General features: G+C 42.9%; 1 protein-coding gene across 3 annotated transcripts in view; it reads right to left on the bottom strand.

The window, feature by feature from the left end:
* The window catches only part of LOC149451743 (poly [ADP-ribose] polymerase tankyrase-2), a 94,767-nt gene extending 93,715 nt beyond the window's left edge, over nt 1-1,052 (bottom strand). The window contains exon 1 of one of the 3 annotated variants that reach the window (XM_089690343.1): nt 495-1,052. In XM_089690343.1, the coding sequence (XP_089546469.1) occupies nt 495-690 (196 nt within the window). In that variant the 5' untranslated portion in view covers nt 691-1,052. The remainder of the gene's footprint in view (nt 1-494) is intronic. The other 2 variants (XM_089690342.1, XM_089690344.1) reach the window with 2 other exon arrangements.
* Between the last annotated feature and the right edge of the window lie 16,432 nt (nt 1,053-17,484).

Raw genomic sequence — 17,484 nt, 5'->3', positions numbered from 1 at the left:
AGTAGGCTGGTGCTCCCTCTCTTCAGGCCTGATCTATATAGGGAAGGGTGATGGTCAGACACAGCTTTGGGTGAGACATGTAAGGTCCAACCCTGATCTATACAGGAGGATGATGCTCAGACCTGGGGGTCTGGTCTATATAGGGTTTGGAGGGTCCAAGTCCTGATCTACATGGGGGGGGGGTCACAGGTAACCAGGTAGGAATGTCATGACTAGGCCCAATCTATATACAGGACGATGATGGTCAGACTTGTCCTCAGGGGTCTCAGTCCTGATTCATGTAAGGTGGAGGGTCCTAGGGTGGGGGAGTCCCCCAGTCCTGAATTATACGGGGTGGGGGTCCCAGTTCTGGTCTATATAGGGTGGTGGAGGGCCCCATTCCTGGTCTCTATGGGCTGGGTCCCAGTCCTGACTTATATAGGGTGGAGGGCCCCAGACCTGATCTCTGTGGGGTGGGCCCCAATCCTGAGGTCGGGGTGCGGCCTGCTCCTTACCTGCAGCGAAGTGGAGCGGCGTGGATTTCCTGCCCGCCGTGTCCCGGCTGTTGACATTCTCGGCAGTGACGAGCTTCCTCACCCTCTCCACGTCCCCGTTCCGGCAGGCCTCGAACAGCTCCCGGGCCGGCTCCCCTCCGGCGGTCGTATCTCCGTGGGCAGAGCCCGAGGCCCCGGCACAGCGGCGGCCCGACATCCTCCACCAACACTCCACGCCGCCGGACCGCCCGGGGCTACCGTGCAAAGCCTGAGCTCCCAGGCCGCACTCCCCTTTACTGCCACCGGGACGGTTCACCGACCCCCGGAGACCATCCCCGGGGGAGTCCGCCCGCCCTTGACCCCCGCGAGCCGCCGTGATCAGACTCTGTCGCCGCTCCTTTCCCCACACTCCATGACCAGCACTGGGTCCCCGCAACGTTCTCTTCCTGCCTTCCACACCGACGGGAAACAGCCGTCCAGCCAGCGGCCAGCTCGCCCTGTCACGTGACCCGCAGTCAACCCAGGGAAAACACAGACTGGGCGCGTGCACGCGGACGCATACCGACACATGGGCATGCGCGCGCTTCCGACGTCACTCAGGCCGCAGCTCCTCAGGGCCCGTGTCATGGGGGAGGGGTGTGCGGGCGTCTGATGGAACACCGGAACACACAGGTCATGTCCGCCTCCCTCCCCTTAGCAATACTTCTGAATGGGGCCTGGACTCTCCTACCACTCTGGCGGAATTGCAGCACTTTTACTTTTCTTACTATTATTATACAGGATTTATATAGCGCCAACAGTTTGCTCAGCGCTTTACAATACAACCACTTACCCCCCTTCCTGACCAGGCCATGTTTTGCGTCACGGCGCTTTGTTACATTGACAATTGCGCGGTCATGCAACACTGCACCTAAATGACATTTATGTCCTTTTTCTCCCACGATTAGAGCTTTCCTGCGGTGGTATTTGATCGCCTGTGCGTTTTTTTCGTTTTTTAAAAAGACATTTTTGAGAAAAAAATATTTTTGACTTTTTGCTATTAAAAATATCCAGTAAAAAAATGAAAAAATCAAATATCGTCATAAATTTAGGCCAAAATGTATTCTGCTACATGTTCTTCCTAAAAAAATCCAATACATGTAAATTAATTGTTTTCGTGAAAGTTATAGCGTCTACAAATGTACTGGGCTTTTTTTTTTTTTTTTACATTTTTACTAGTAATGGCAGCGATCAGCGACTTATAGTGGGACTGCGGCGGGCATTCTGACGCTGGGAGGAACTGACTTGGTGTCACTGACATCCCCAGTGACACCAATACAGTGATCAGTGCTAATAATAAAAAGCACTGACACTGTACTAATGGCACTGGGCAGGAAGGGGCTAACATCTGGGGTGATCAAAGGGTTAACTGTGTGCTGTTTTACTGTAAGCTGTGTGTGTGCTTCACTTTATGTACACTGCTATGCATGGCTGTGCTATGCAGAGCCATGCAAAGCAGTGTGCAGGAGCCGACGGGAGAGAACTGTATTGTTTACTTACAGTTCTCTCCCTCCATAGGTAATCCTGGTGATTGACAGCTGAGGTCGTGAATAGCGGCGCAGGTAGAGCACGCATCCCCTACCCGGAAATGCAAAATTGTGTATATATATCTATACACGTAATTTTGCGCACCCCTGCCACCCTGTAGCAGTATATCTGCTATTAGGGCGATGGGAAAGCGGATAAAGGGAGAAAATACAGCAACGCTACAGTTCAATACAAGAGGGTTAGGAGGGCCCTGCTCCATGGAGCTTACACTTAGAAATCATCCCTGCGGACTGAATTGTAGAATTTATATTCAGACACCACAATCTCTGAGTTTCTGCTGACACTTTTGTGTGTGTTTTCAGTGCGTTTACATATGCTTGTGGTGTGTTTTTTGGAATTTTTTTTTCACTTATTTCATTTTTTTTTTTTATGAAGTTGCACATAGACCGAGTTCCCATCAGTGTGCTGCAGTTGGGCCCGGTGCAACTGTATTCACGTTCTACAGGCAGATTTAGGAGCAATCTCATTGAATGCTGTTAAACCATGCACTTCCATGAACACATCAAAGTCCTGCTGCATCTTTGATGCACTTTCAGTAAAAGCAAAGTCTAATAGAAGTCAATGGGATTGCACCTAAAACTGCATTTAGAGCTGGTTCACACCAGATGCAGTCCAGTGCATTTTTTTCCCCTTTTCGTCTTTCAGGACAGCACCTTGAGAGACCTTTGCTCCTCCCCACCTAAGGAAACACCTCCACCCAAAATAAAAGGCCTGCATCTCCCCTCACGACCTCAGTTTTCTGTGTTTCCTCCGGTGGGGAGACACGCTATGGAGGCCTGTCCAGGTGCGGTCAGAGGACCGGGAGGGCCTGGTGGAGAGAGAGAGGTGCAGCTGTGGGGGTGCGGGCCAGAGAGCTGGTTTCTACCCCCCACGGTTGCGCAGTGACAGGCGGGCCCTCTCCATAGGAGACGGGGGGCTGCGCTTACCTTCAGACTTTGGCCCGGCCCCCACCAAGGGGGATGCTGGTGAGCTGAGCACCCTCGTGTTCGGTGTCCAGAGGGACCGGGGGGGAATCCCGCTGTGCTGGCATTTGGAGCCAGGGCTGGATGACGGGAGACGTCATTTCCGGCGGAAGAGGCGGGACTTCTCCCGGGACGCGGCTTCTGGCTGCGGCCTAAGAGGACACAAGGGGCAGCGTTCTACGGCGGTGTGCGTGCTGTAAAACAGACTTACTGGCTGGATTACTAGATGAGAGGAAGAAGGAAAGAGAGCCTAACAAAAAGAAAATAATGCAGCCATCACATCTAAGTATTGGTATGACCAACCGACTAACATGTAGCAATTAATTCATTTGCCTTCATCCCCTCCAACACAACTTATTGCCAGGAATGTGAAATTTAGGTATTGTACAAGGTGTAAAATACCGGCTATGGTGTGGTAAGAGGAAACACTTTCACCTTGTTTAATTTCTAGGTGAATAATAAATTACAAACCCATTAGCAGTTCCTGAAAAAGGTGTTCCCCTACACAACATCCCAAATAAAAATAAATAAAATAAAAAGCAAGTGAAATATATTTTATTTAACCATGTAAGATGTACTTTCTGGGATAATCCTCAGTAGTTATTGCATTTAGAGTTTGTATAGTTATGTGTGATAGCATGTGAAGGTGACACAATAAATAGTAAATGCACAATAAACAGTAAGAAAACTGCAACAAAATAATGTGTTCAAAGCCCATCAAAGACTGACATAATCAGGGCTCTGGGTGGAAGACCACAATATGATGAAAACACAGGATGGGTGACACGAATCCTCCACCGGATCCTCCAAAGGTGCTCTCTGTCTTTGTAGTTTGACCCTCATTATAAAGGTCAGACTCCCATGAAGGACACAGAATCCCTAATTCTACCAGATGGATTCAATCAACACACAGCACCCTGGTCAGAATTTCACTCCCCAACAGCTCCTCTTCATAATCAGTGAGTCACATAGGCTCTTAACCTCAAGCGCAACAAAAAAAAAAGAACATAGTGCTCACTGATTATTCTTTATTAAAAGAGACAAAGCTCTTTTGGCCGTATTTCTTTGTGGGTCAAAAGACTGCACTTAGCTCTGCACTCCTGTGACCCAGACAGGTGGCTAAAGCCTGCTGTTGGCTGAGGTTGCTCAGCCGGTCCAGGCTCTGTAGGCATCCCGACTTTAATGTCAGGGTCCACCCAGATGCCTGACCAGCAACTGGCTCAGGATCTCAGCAGCCACTCCCGCCCCCTGGTGACAGTCACCAGCTCTATGCTCACTGAAGATCAGCTATGATTGCTCAGTTCTCGGTCTTGGTGATGTTGGGAGACAAATGCAGCATCCACTTGTGAGGTGAGTATAATTTTTTTTTTTTTAATCCCACGTCTTTTTTAACCTCAAGCTCAACAAAAAAGAGGAACCTCCATAGTGCTCACTGATTCTTTTTCTTTATTAATAAATAAAAATGTTGCAGCCACATTGTAAATTGAAAGAGATAATGTGCCTTCAATAAACAGCCTCTGCTGCAGTTAGATGAGTAGTACATCTCAAGGATGGCTCACTTAAAGTGGGAGTAAACTCCCTTGGTTGAATTGTACCTATAGGTATGGTAAATATCTCCTAAACATGCATCATTTAGGAGAGATTTACTCTGGCAGCAGCCGGTGACGTCATAGGCGCATACAACGCCGTTCCTTCAGAGCCCTGAGTTGTAAAGAGTGTCTCCCACAGGAATGCTTGGCCTTCAATGTCGCCGAAGCCCACCAACCCAGAAGGAAGACCAGATGAAGATGTAGGCACCTACAGCATGCCAAGAGCATTTGCAGCACACAAAGCAGATTTACACCCTTTGTAGCTATTGAGGAGTAAAGTACTGTACAAATATTTAATTATGACAAATATTTAATTATGTGATAACTGCTAGTGCAGTTTTGTTAACTAAAGGTGATAGAAATTAATGCACATTTGTGTTATTTTTTGTAAAACTCAAAAGGACATGGTGACATACTACAGGACCATGGTATGGATTTTACGGTCACCCCCACGCCAAAATTAAAAGAATAAATGGAGTGGGGTCCCCCCAAAAAATCCATACCAAACCACTGACAGCTAATACTGACACCCACCCCCAACCACTGACAGCTCAGACTGACACCCACCCCCATCCTCTGACAGCTCAAAATAATACCCACCCCCAAGCACTGGCAGCTCAAAATGACACCCACCCTCCATCACTGACAGCTCAGACAGAAAGTCCCAACCAATGACAACTCAAGCTGACAAACACCTCCAACCACTGACACGCATAACTCACACTGACCCCCAACCGCTGACGCCTAAGTCTGACACCAACCCCCAACCACTGGCAACCAAGACTGACACACACCCCCAACCACTGACTGCTCAGACTGACACCCACCCTCAACCACTGACAGCTCAGACTGACACCCACCCTCAACCACTGGCACCCAAGATTGACACCCACCCTCAACCACTGACACCTAAGACTGGCACCCACCTTTAACCATTGACAGCCCAGACTGACACCCTCTCTCAATCACTGACAGCCCTGACTGATACCCACCCTCAACCAGTGACAGCTCAGACTAACACCCGCCCTCAACCACTGACACCCACCTTTAACCACTGCCACCCAAGACTTACACCCACCTTCAACCACTGACAACTCAGACTGACACCCACCCTCATTTGCTGATAGCTCAGACTGACACCCACCCATACTCAACCACTGACACCTAGGACCAATTCCCACCCTCATCCACTGACACCCAAGACTGACACCTACCCTCAACCACTGACACCAAAGACTGACCTATATTACATACTTACATATGTTGGGCCACCATATCTTGTACCTGCTGTGCTGCTGGAAAAGGTAACAATCACTGTAGTAGTCAGTGATTGTCCAGGTTCTGCTTGAGTGGATTCCCCTCTGCACATTTACAATAGGGAGTTGCTCACTTGCACAGAATCTAAGTGGTGATGAGTGTGGCTAGAACACACTACTACAGTGATTTCTAGCTTCCCCACAGACCCCTGAGGTATGAGATAAGCATACTTACATTGCACCAAGTAGGACCAATGTAAGTATGCAGTACACATAGCAAGATATTTTTATTTCAAATTACAAAACAAATACAATCTGTGCTGTTTTTATTAGCAGTCATGTGACCAATACCTCACTTTACCTTGTCTCTAGGGCTGTGGTGGGATAAAGCGGCAGTGCCTGGTGAATGCGTGCGTTGTCACTGCTGGCTTAAGGCGCTGTTCACACCTGAGTGACGCTGCCGGGACACTTTTTTTTTGCGTGTTTTTGTAGCGCCACAATTCATTTTGAATGGACCTCCCTCAGATCCAAAAATGCACTAAAGAAGCTTATGTATCACATTTGGACACTGAGCCAGGAGGGTTTGGCATTGCGTGTGTTGCCGCGATTTACACATAGGAAAGAATTGTTTCCTGTGTGTCCCTGCAGTGACAGACATTTTACAATGCGGTAAAACATCTATCACCAGATATAGTGTGAATTAGCCACCTAGCAACCCTGAAGAAACCCTCCATAGAACCCAATTGAGAAAAGCCATCTTAGAGGTTAATGCAGCCCTAAATGATCACAGTTGACTCTGCTTGGGTTTTTATGGATCCATTTGGGAGGTGCACTCACCCTAATTTGAGTCAAAGGATAAGTTACTTCAGTCCAGGAAGAATCAATGAACTACGAAGATGCTCACCAGCACCCTTGTAATTCACTGAGAACTACAAACCGTTAGCTTGCAAAGGCTGTCGGTATTTGTAGTCTATTCATTCACAGAACCCTGTAAATGGATGACATGGTCGTGTGGGCGGAGCCCTGCAGGGCCACATTTTTTTCAGATTGTTACAGCAGGTGCAGGGAGAAGATCCCTGTTCCGTTGTCACAGGGAGAGAGAGATCAGGGGGAAAGCTGCAGGATCGGAAACATGTAATATGCTCCGGAAGAAGAACATATCCTTTAATTCATTAGGCTTGGTCTTTAACCACTTTGCCTCAGGCCCATGTATATAAACAGCCAGAGTGGAGCATTTCAGGAGCTGGTGGCTGTTTATAAACGTCCTCCCCGCTTCCCTGCCTGTGCGTGCTCCATGGGAGCGTGCAGCACCGCAATCCGGTACCCGCTGTGTCCTCCAGACACCGATCGCTGTGTAAGGTCCCGATGATGTGATCACTGATTGGCCAATCATTGATCACATGAATAGTAGTAAGCAAGATGTCACTTCTGACATCATTGCTTACTACGTGTGAAATCTGTGAATGATCACAGAGGTCACATGGTACAAGGCTATTCACAACAGCCTTGTACCATGTGACAAGCTGTGACCAATCACAGCTTTCGCAGTATTTCTCAATGGCTGCAAGAATGCAGCCAGAGAGAAGGAGAAATGATTGCTTTTACAGCCTTTATGGGTGTAAAAGCAATCAGTGTAAAAAAAAAAAAAAAATCTTCATCACCCCCCAAAAGTAGTACAGTGTCACTATGGTGACAATGTACTGCTAGGGTGACAGTATGTTAAAAAAAACCCATAAATAATAATATAAAAAAATAAAATTAAAATGTAAAAAAAACATAGAAAAATTATAATTTTTGGTTATAAACTAATTTGGGTTATTTGTTCTTTTACTAAAAAGATAGATGAATACATTTTGGCCAAGATTTTTGAAGAAAGATTATTTATTGGCAAAATTTTATAAGAAAAACACTTTTTCAAAATGTTTGGACTTTTTAATTTATATAGCAACAAAATAAAAATCCCAGTGATGAATAAATACCACTAAAATAAAGTTTTACCTATATACTGTACCTTAACAAATATCTTACCTGTAATTCTACCATGGCTATCTAAAGGGAAGAAGAGAAAAGAAAATAAAGAATAATTAGTGACTTGTACTATGTACGAGTCTTCAGAGTTTGAGCCAAATTTTGCTATAAGCCCGTTATAGGAATTCAATATTGTCTGTAAAACCACAGGAACTAGTTGGACCACTTCATGTGGTTTCCAGTCTTTTCTAAATAACAAAATATTGAATTATTTTCATACGTTAACCTGTGTGGATCATGAAGAAGATCAGCCCATGACTTCTTGCTCAACCATTGCTTTCAGCGCCACAAAGGATATGGCAAGGTAATGCCAGGCTATTAACAAGATAGACTGCATAATCCAACCAGTATTCTCTGGGTTTGCCTCAGAGCTTCGTATCAGCTAGACATGTTTGGTGGAGCTTATAATGGAGCCTCTTGAAACAAGATCCCTTACCAATGCAATCCAAAAACACAAATTACTACTCCTTTCAATACATTTTGTGTTCAACATTCACTTGTGACATTATCTGCATGGGATTTTGATGCTTATACAAGTGTCCTCTAATTATTTCTTCCTGCTATCAATGCTTCTTAACAGCTGGACAAGTGTGGTGCAGCTCCTTGTGGAGCCACTTGGGACATGTGCATGTTAACGCATGACAAGACCCCGTACTAGATATGCTGATGTTTGCACGAGTGTGCTCTAAGATCTTCCTAACATCGAAAAACCAATACTGATAACCCAATTAGCTTCCTCTTATATTGCCTCTAATATGTAAGTTGGTAGGAATAGTAGATTGTGAGTTTCACTGGGGGACAGGGACTGATGTAAATGGGTCTTTCTACTCTGTAAAGTACTGTGTAATATGATAGTGCTCTATAAATATATAAATAACAAACACAGACTCTCCTGGACAGCTATCCTCTTTACTTTACAATGATAAGTTAGTCAACCAGTTCTGCTGCACCTGTAATTTAATACAGTGTCTTCATACCCCTTGAAATTTTCCACATTTTGCCTAGTTACAACCAAAAACATAAATGTATTTTATTGGGATTTTATGTGATAGGACAACACAAAGTGGCACATAATTGTGAAGTGCAAGGAAAATGATAAGTGGTTTTCAACATTTTTGACAAATAAATCAAAAGTAAATGAAATGTGTGGCATGCATTTGTATTCAGCCCCCCTAAGTCAATACTTTGTAGAAACACCTTTCACTGCAATTACAGCTGCAAGTCTTTTTGGGGATGTCTCTACCAGCTTTGTTCATCTAGAAAGTAACATTTGTGCCCATTCTTCTTCGCAAAATAGCTCAAGCTCTGTCAGATTGGATGGAGAGGGTCTGGGAACAGCAATTTTCAAGTCTGGGCCATTCTAACACATGAATATGCTTTGATCTAAAGTAAATACAGTGGGGCAAAAAAGTATTTAGTCAGCCACCAATTGTGCAAGTTCTCCCACTTAAAAAGATGAGAGAGGCCTGTAATTGGCATCATAGGTAGACCTCAACTATGAGAGACAAAATTAGAAAAAAAATCCAGACAATCACATTGGCTGATTTGGAAAGAATTTATTTGCAAATTATGGTGGAAAATAAGTATTTGGTCACCTACAAACAAGCAAGATTTCTGGCTCTCACAGACCTGTACCTTCTTCTTTAAGAGGCTCCTCTGTCCTGCACTCATTACCTGTATCAATGGCACCTGTTTGAACTTGTTATCAGTATAAAAGACACCTGTCCACAACCTCAAACAGTCACACTCCAAACTCCACTATGGTGAAGACCAAAGAGCTGTCGAAGGACACCAGAAACAAAATTGTAGACCTGCACCAGGCTTGGAAGACTGAATCTGCAATAGGCAAGCAGCTTGGTGTGAACAAATCAACTGTATGAGCTATAATTAGAAAATGGAAGACATACAAGACCACTGATAATCTCCCTCGATCTGGGGCTCCACGCAAGATCTCACCCCGTGGGGTCAAAATGATCACAAGAACGGTGAGCAAAAATCCCAGGACCACACGGGGGGGACCTAGTGAATGACCTGCAGAGAGCTGGGACCAACGTAACAAAGGCTACCATCAGTAACACACTACGCCGCCAGGGACTCAGATCCTGCAGTGCCAGACGTGTCCCCCAGCTTAAGCCAGTACATGTCCGGGCCCGTCTGAAGTTTGCTAGAGAGCATTTGGATGATCCAGAAGAGGACTGGGAGAATGTCATATGGTCAGATCAAACCAAAATAGAACTGTTTGGTAGAAACACAACTCGTTGTGTTTGGAGGAGAGAGAATGCTGAGTTGCATCCAAAGAACACCATACCTACTGTGAAGCATGGGGGTGGCAACATCATGCTTTGGGCTGTTTCTCCGTAAAGGGACCAGGACGACTGATCCATGTACAGGACAGAATGAATGGGGCCATGTATCGTGAGATTTTGAGTGCAAAACTCCTTCCATCAGCAAGGGCATTGAAGATGAAACGTGGCTGGGTCTTCCAACATGACAATGATCCCAAACATACCACCCGGGCAACAAAGGAGTAGCTTCGTAAGAAGCATTTCAAGATCCTGGAGTGGCCTAGCCAGTCTCCAGATCTCGACCCCATAGAAAACCTTTGGAGGGAGTTGAAAGTCCGTGTTGCCCAGCGACAGCCCCAAAACATCACTGCTCTAGAGGAGATCTGCATGGAGGAATGGGCCAACATACCAGCAACAGTGTGTGCCAACCTTGTGAAGACTTACAGGAAACGTTTGACCTCTGTCATTGCCAACAAAGGATATATAACAAAGTATTGAGATGAACTTTTCATATTGACCAAATACTTATTTTCCACCATAATTTACAAATAAATTCTTTCCAAATCAGCCAATGTGATTGTCTGGATTTTTTTTCTCATTTTGTCTCTCATAGTTGAGGTCTACCTATGATGCCAATTACAGGCCTCTCTCATCTTTTTAAGTGGGAGAACTTGCACAATTTATGGCTGACTAAATACTTTTTTGCCCCACTGTATATCTCAGAGTCCAATTACATAAAAGTCCTCAATAAGTGACCCCACGTGACTTCTTAATTCTTCGAAGCTTGTATATTCTCAAATAGTCAACCTTGTAAATGATTACCTCCTCTTCCTCTTTAACCCTCAGAGAAAATATATAAACCACACATAGTGCATTACCTTTGTCTCACAGTGAAAATGAAACTACAAACCACTCACATTAAAGTGTTCATAACCAACAAAAACTCCACCAAGTGTCACTCCTCGTGTGGTATCTGTAATTCCTACTCTAATCCTCTAGGTATAGTTTGCTCACTCAAAATTAATTCCCAGGACGTGAATGTTTCCTCGAAAATTCTTCCTTATAGACAACCATTCCCTCCAAGAGATTGAATTGCAAATAGTGAGATATTATATATAACTTCCAAAACATGCCACACAATGCTCCCTTAATATCAGACCACTGACCACCAATCTCGTGAAATCATAGATACTCCACCACCATATAGTCTGTGCACCAGGGGCGGACTGACCATTTGGAAACTCAGGCACTGCCCAAGGGCCCGGGGTCAGTAGGGGGCCCCATGAGATGCCCCTGGTACCGTTTTCATAGGCTTTTTTGAGTTTGGGCAAGGACACAGGGGCCCCATGATCCCCTATTGCCCGGGGGCCCCATACGTTGTCAGTCTGCCCATGCCGTGCACCTTACCCAACTGCAAAGGAAACAGGCTGAAAGCAATTAGGCTCCTCTTCAACCAATGTCACTCTTATCTCTCCCCTCACAATATATAAATCAAAGAGAACATCCATCGCGTAAAATATCAAGGCAATGAGAATTTATTAAGTAAAAAAGCGCTTACAATTGTAAGATGTACATCAGCATTGGTACAAAATCAAAGACCCGGACCTCTTCCAAAATGGCCACCGCACAATTTCTGGCTTTGTGCCTGACGTCACTTTGACACGTTTCATCATTATGACTTTGTCAAAGGATGTGTCCTTCAGACGTGCAGTCGGCTAAAATACACTGTCCTCTGCCTTCTCTCCTCCCTAAATCTCCATCTTGTAAGAGGGCTATGGCGCTAAGCTTTGACTGGACTATACAAGACATCCTCAGCATTAATACATAATGCACTAATCTAAAACTGAATTGTTAAATGAATATTACATAAAACTTAAAAAAGATCACAAACGTGAACCTGCAATGTGTGCCATAGAATAGACTATATCTATCTACTGACATCTAGTGGGGAAAATGCAGATTTCACCTGAGCAATAGCTGATACAATAAAATAAATACAATTACACATTGAGTTCAGCCTTTGGTATGATATTCCCGCTGAGATTATGATAGGTCTATTACATTGGTATGCCATATTTTGAAGGTCTAAGATATAATACCTGATTTTAAGCCATTTTTTTGTGGTGATTCCGAAAATCATGCTGATTTTACCCAATCAGATCAAGTTTTTGAGATATAAGCACATACCAGATATTGCTATATTGCAATGTTTTTTTGTTTATTCACAGAAGATTTACAAAATATTCTTAAAATATACCAGAGTAAAAACACAAAAAAAACCTAATCATGGATGAAAAGTCTCTTCAGGGACTTCCGATTGTGCTGAGCAGACACCACATCCCCCTGCAGGCACCATCAGTAGTCAGGCAGAAAGTTGACATCCCATCAGCCTTGATAGCATTCCTCCATCACATGGAGATCTTGGTGAAAATGCTCACCCTGTTCCTCACTGAAGTCTTCACAATTCTCTGGAAAATAGTCAAGATGGGACCGAAGGAAAATCATTTTCACTGACATGCGAGCATCAAGTTGGCAGAAGTTCTCCATTAACTCATCAATGGCCGTCTCATACTGAGGACTTCTGTGGTTGCCAAGGAAGTTTGCAATGACTGACTTAAGGGACAGCCAAGGCAGAGAGCTCAGCAGGATTCAATGCTTCATCAAAACTAGTGTCCTTGATGAGCTCCCTTATCTGAGGACCATCAAAAATAAATGCCTTAAGTTTTTCCATGCTAACCCGTGGAAATTCCTGAAGGAGGAAAGCAAATCCTCCACCTTCCCTGTTCAGTGCCTTTACAAAGTTTTTCAAAAGTCCAAGTTTGATGTTTTAGGGGTGGAAGCAATATATTGCTTGGTTCAACCAGGGGGTCGGACAGAACGTTTTGTGAGCCGGGTTTTAATATCTGTCTGGATGGCCACTCTTGTCTGACATAGTGCTGGTTGTCAGCCCGGCTGTACCACAAAGAAAGCATGGATACTTTGTGTACCCACCTTGAAGTCCTAGAATGAGTCCAACAACCTTAAGATCTCCACAGATCAACCATTTTTGTTCCTTGTAGTTGAGAGCAGACAACAGACAGTCCATGCTATTGTGCTTTTCTTTCATTGCAACTGAGTGTCTAATGGGGATCGATGACAACATATTTCTATTATTCAGAAGAACTGTCTTGAGACTTTCTTGGATGACTCAATGAAAAGTCTCCATTGCATGGTATCATACGTCACACCCATTAATTTGATCAGGTCAGCAATGTTGTTGCAGTAGACCAGTGAAGACACTTCATCAAATGTGAAGAACTTTCTAAATTCTCTCTCACGGTCCTGATACCAATAGAATGTTGTCCCTGGTGCCAGCAGATTTTTCTCTCAAAGATGTGAACCCAATAGCTGAGCAGACTCCTTGGAAAGGTTCAGGTCTCATGTCAGGTCGTTGAGTTCGGCTTGTGTCAATGGCATCGGTTGGTTGGCCTCTTCTTGCTGGTATGCATCACACTCAGCTGTATCAGTTGTCTCACTACATTCGGGATCAGAACTAGATTCCATGGTGACATCAGGCTCAGGAACATGAAGATGGTCGCCATGGGGGACAAGTTTTATGGGAGAAGGAACATCAGGGTACTGAACATGATGCTTGTTCTTGCCATTGATGCCTTTTAGGTTTGTCATGCAGAAGTAGCAGTCGATGATGTGATCTTTCTCTTCCATCCACGCCATTGGGACAGCATATGGCACACTCTTCCTTTTGTTATTCCTCCAATCCCGTAGGTTCTCCACACATGTTTTACAGCAGATATGGGGAGTGAATGGCTTATCTTGGTCCCCTAGTTTGACTCCAAAGTAAGCATGATATGCCTTCTTCACAAAACCCATGATTTTTGCTTTATGGTTTGAAAGAACCACATGTCCGCAGATATAACCGAACCTATTAGGATGGCTCTTACGCTTACGATTCATTGCAATACACCCGAAAAGAAAAAAAGGTTATTTACAATTATCCATGACCATTTGTAACAAAAACAGAGCTCATAGTAGCTTGAATGATAGCACTATTTTGGAAAAATATGTTGCAACAAAAATTCAGCATATCTTCAAAATCAGACCTGAACAAAGAAAATGAATTATATTTTTGAATTCAGCATGCACAAATGATCCTAAATCTGTTGTGGAATGTTTGACATTTAAAAAAAAGTTTTAAAACGCTGGCCAGTGTTATTTATGATTGTGTAGAAAGACATTCAAGTATTCCCTCTCGTTTATCATATTGGTAACTATTAGGGGATGTATTCACTCATGAATATTAGGAAGATGTCTTAGTGGGATGATTTGGTTTGAATTTATATTTATTTTATCAACTATTGCTCAGGTGAAATTTGCATTTTCACCACTAAACTACTTTCAGTATATGGATATAGTCTATTCTATGGCACACATTGCACGTTCACGTTTGTGATCCTTTTTAAGTTTTATTTAATATTCATTTAACAATTAAGTTTGAGGTCCATGCATTATGTATTTATGGCTGAGGATGTCTTGTGTGGTCCAGTCAAATCTTAGCGCCATAGCCCTCTTACAAGATGGAGATTTAGGGAGGAGAGAGGGTGGAGCACAGTGTATTTAAGCCAACCGCACGTCTGACGGACACATCCTTTGACAAAGTCGTAATGACGTAATGCGTCAGAAAGTGCTGTGAGACGCAAAGCCAGAAGTGGCTATTTTGGAGGAGGAACGGTTCTTTGATGATGTACATCCTACAATCGTAAGCGCTTTTTTACTTAATAAATTCTCATTACTTTGATATTTTACGCGATGGTTGCCTGTTCTCTTTGATTTATATATTGTGACGGGAGAGATAAGAATGACATTGGTTGAACAGGAGCCTAATTGCTCACAGCCTGTTTCCCTTGCCCTCGGGTAAAGTGCATGGACTATATGGTGGTGGAGTATCTATGATTTCACGAGATTGGTGGTCAGTGGTCTGGGATTAAGGGAGCATTGAGTGGCACGTTTTGGAGGTTATGTATAACATCTCACTATTTGCAATTCAATCTCTTGGAGAGAATGGTTGTCTATGAGGAAGAATTTTGGAGGAAGCATTCATGTCTTGGGAATTTACTTTGAGCGAGCACACGAGGAGTGACACTTGGAGAAGTTTTGGTTGGTTATGAATACTTTAATGTGAGTGTTTTGTAGTTTCATTTTCACTTTGAGACAAAGGTAATGCACTGTGTGCGGTGTATATATTTTCTCTGAAGGTTAAAGAGGAAGAGAAGGTCATCATTTACAAGATTTACTCATTGAGAATGTACCAGCTTCGAAGAATTAAGAAGTCAAGTGGGGTCACTTATTGAGGACTTTTATTTAATTGACGCTAAGATATATTTACTTTATTTCAGACTTCCTGAGGAGGAAGGGACTTCTTGGCGACCAGGGGTGGAACACATTATTTTTCTTGAATTTACATTTTGGGGTTTAGTTAGTTTCATTTTGTATGCTTTGATCTAAACCATTCCATTGTAGCTCTGGCTGTATGTTTAAGGTCGTTGTCCTGCTGGAAGGTGAACCACCACCCCAGTCTCAAGTCTTTTGCAAAGGTTTTCTTTTAAGATTGTCCCATATTTGGCTCCAACCATCTTCCCATCAACTCTGATCAGCTTCGCACATGTGGAAATTTATCAGCACTGAGCACTCTCTTCACTAGGTGGGTTTCATATGGATCACATTTAATTTTTGAGTTGATTTTTAAGGTTGCAAATGTTATAATTTATATTTGTTATGTTTGTCAATTTACTGTATATTACTATTCATATTTGTGTTTGGTGATTTGCACACATTTCACACAAGTTTTAAAGGGACAGCTCACTTTTTGGATTATACAATTGCTGGATTCAGTATTCAGGATTATTCGGTTGCAGCAGTTCCGTATTTAATATTTATTATTCATTGTTTGGTGGGCCGAGTGCAGGAATTTACTTTTATTTCGCTGTATACCAATGTCATGCTCCTAATTTTCATCACTCAATGAAAGGGTCCCTAACTTTTTTAGTTCTTGTACAGGAAAATGACAGAGAAATTGATGATTTGATTCTGTAGACACAGGCATTTACATTTTTATCAAATATTGTGTATACTATATATGTGTGTATTTATATCTATCTGGAATATTTTGAGAGGTTTAGTGAGCTACAGAGAAAGCGAGCATATCAAAAAAGAAAGTATTTATTAAATAATCTAAAGAAGCAGCTGATTCAGTAAACAGTTAATTACATTTTACATCTATATGCATATTACCTGCAGCTTTGAGTCTCCATTATCCTCTCTCATTACCCAGTTTCCCTACTCACCTGAATATCTGTAGGTTTGAAGTTTGCATTTAGTGAGACAATTCGAAATTTCACTAAGGCTGCATTCACACTTGAGCATTTTGCAGCTTGAAACTTGAAGCTCCAAAAACACTCAAAATTAAATAAAAATCAATTGATCTCTATGGTGCTTGTTCACATCTGATCGCGCGAACAGGCACCATAGAGAACAATTAATTTTTTTAAGTTTGAGCGTTTTTGGAGCTTCGAGCTTCAAGCTACAAAACACTCAAGTGTGAATGCAGTCTAAAAAAAACTATGAAAAGATAATTTAACTAATTAATAAGTGTTACTGTTTATGGAACAGTTCTCTTAAAATTTTGTCAATTTCTTTGGACTCATTCAGACTTATTCATCAAGACAAACAGCATTATACAAACTGTCATAATCCATACGAGTTATTGAGAAATTATTTTTCAATTATTTAGCTTCTCTAAAGTGTGATGTGGTTGGCTATTATGGGTCCTTCAAATTCTTTGTTCATGGCACTTCTTTACTCTTTTAGACAAACTTAGTAAACTTTGGCTGGGCCACTGTTCATTTTTCAACTTTTTCCCTTACAGCTTTCAGAGTTTGACAAAGACCCCTCAAATCATACATTTTTTTAAGCACAATCAAAATAAATAAAAAATACAATGTGTAAAAGAGTGTCCCAAAATGTCTCTCAAACTATTCGGATCACTTTCTCTCCACCTTCACAACTTCTTGATATTGTATACGAAATTCCAAATATGATACTCCAATGTAGAAAACCCTATAGAGGTAAAAATCCGCTTTTCAAAGTGGTGGATGATAGCACCTCCAGATTTCTTACACTTCCTTTGGGCATACATCCATATCCTTTGGGCATATATCCAAATCCCTCATAAGGCAAATAGGCAGTTAGAGGCTTGATAATAAAGGTATAATACTTTATTTTGTACACTTACATCAAAAACTCCAACT

The sequence above is a fragment of the Staurois parvus genome, unplaced genomic scaffold, assembly GCF_062004578.1.
Source record: "Staurois parvus isolate SC_StPar_1 unplaced genomic scaffold, SC_StPar_1.0 ptg000525l, whole genome shotgun sequence".
In the NCBI taxonomy this organism is placed as follows: domain Eukaryota; kingdom Metazoa; phylum Chordata; class Amphibia; order Anura; family Ranidae; genus Staurois; species Staurois parvus.
The sequence above is the reverse complement of the archived record's forward strand: the minus strand, read 5'-3'. Positions and strand labels throughout refer to the sequence as shown.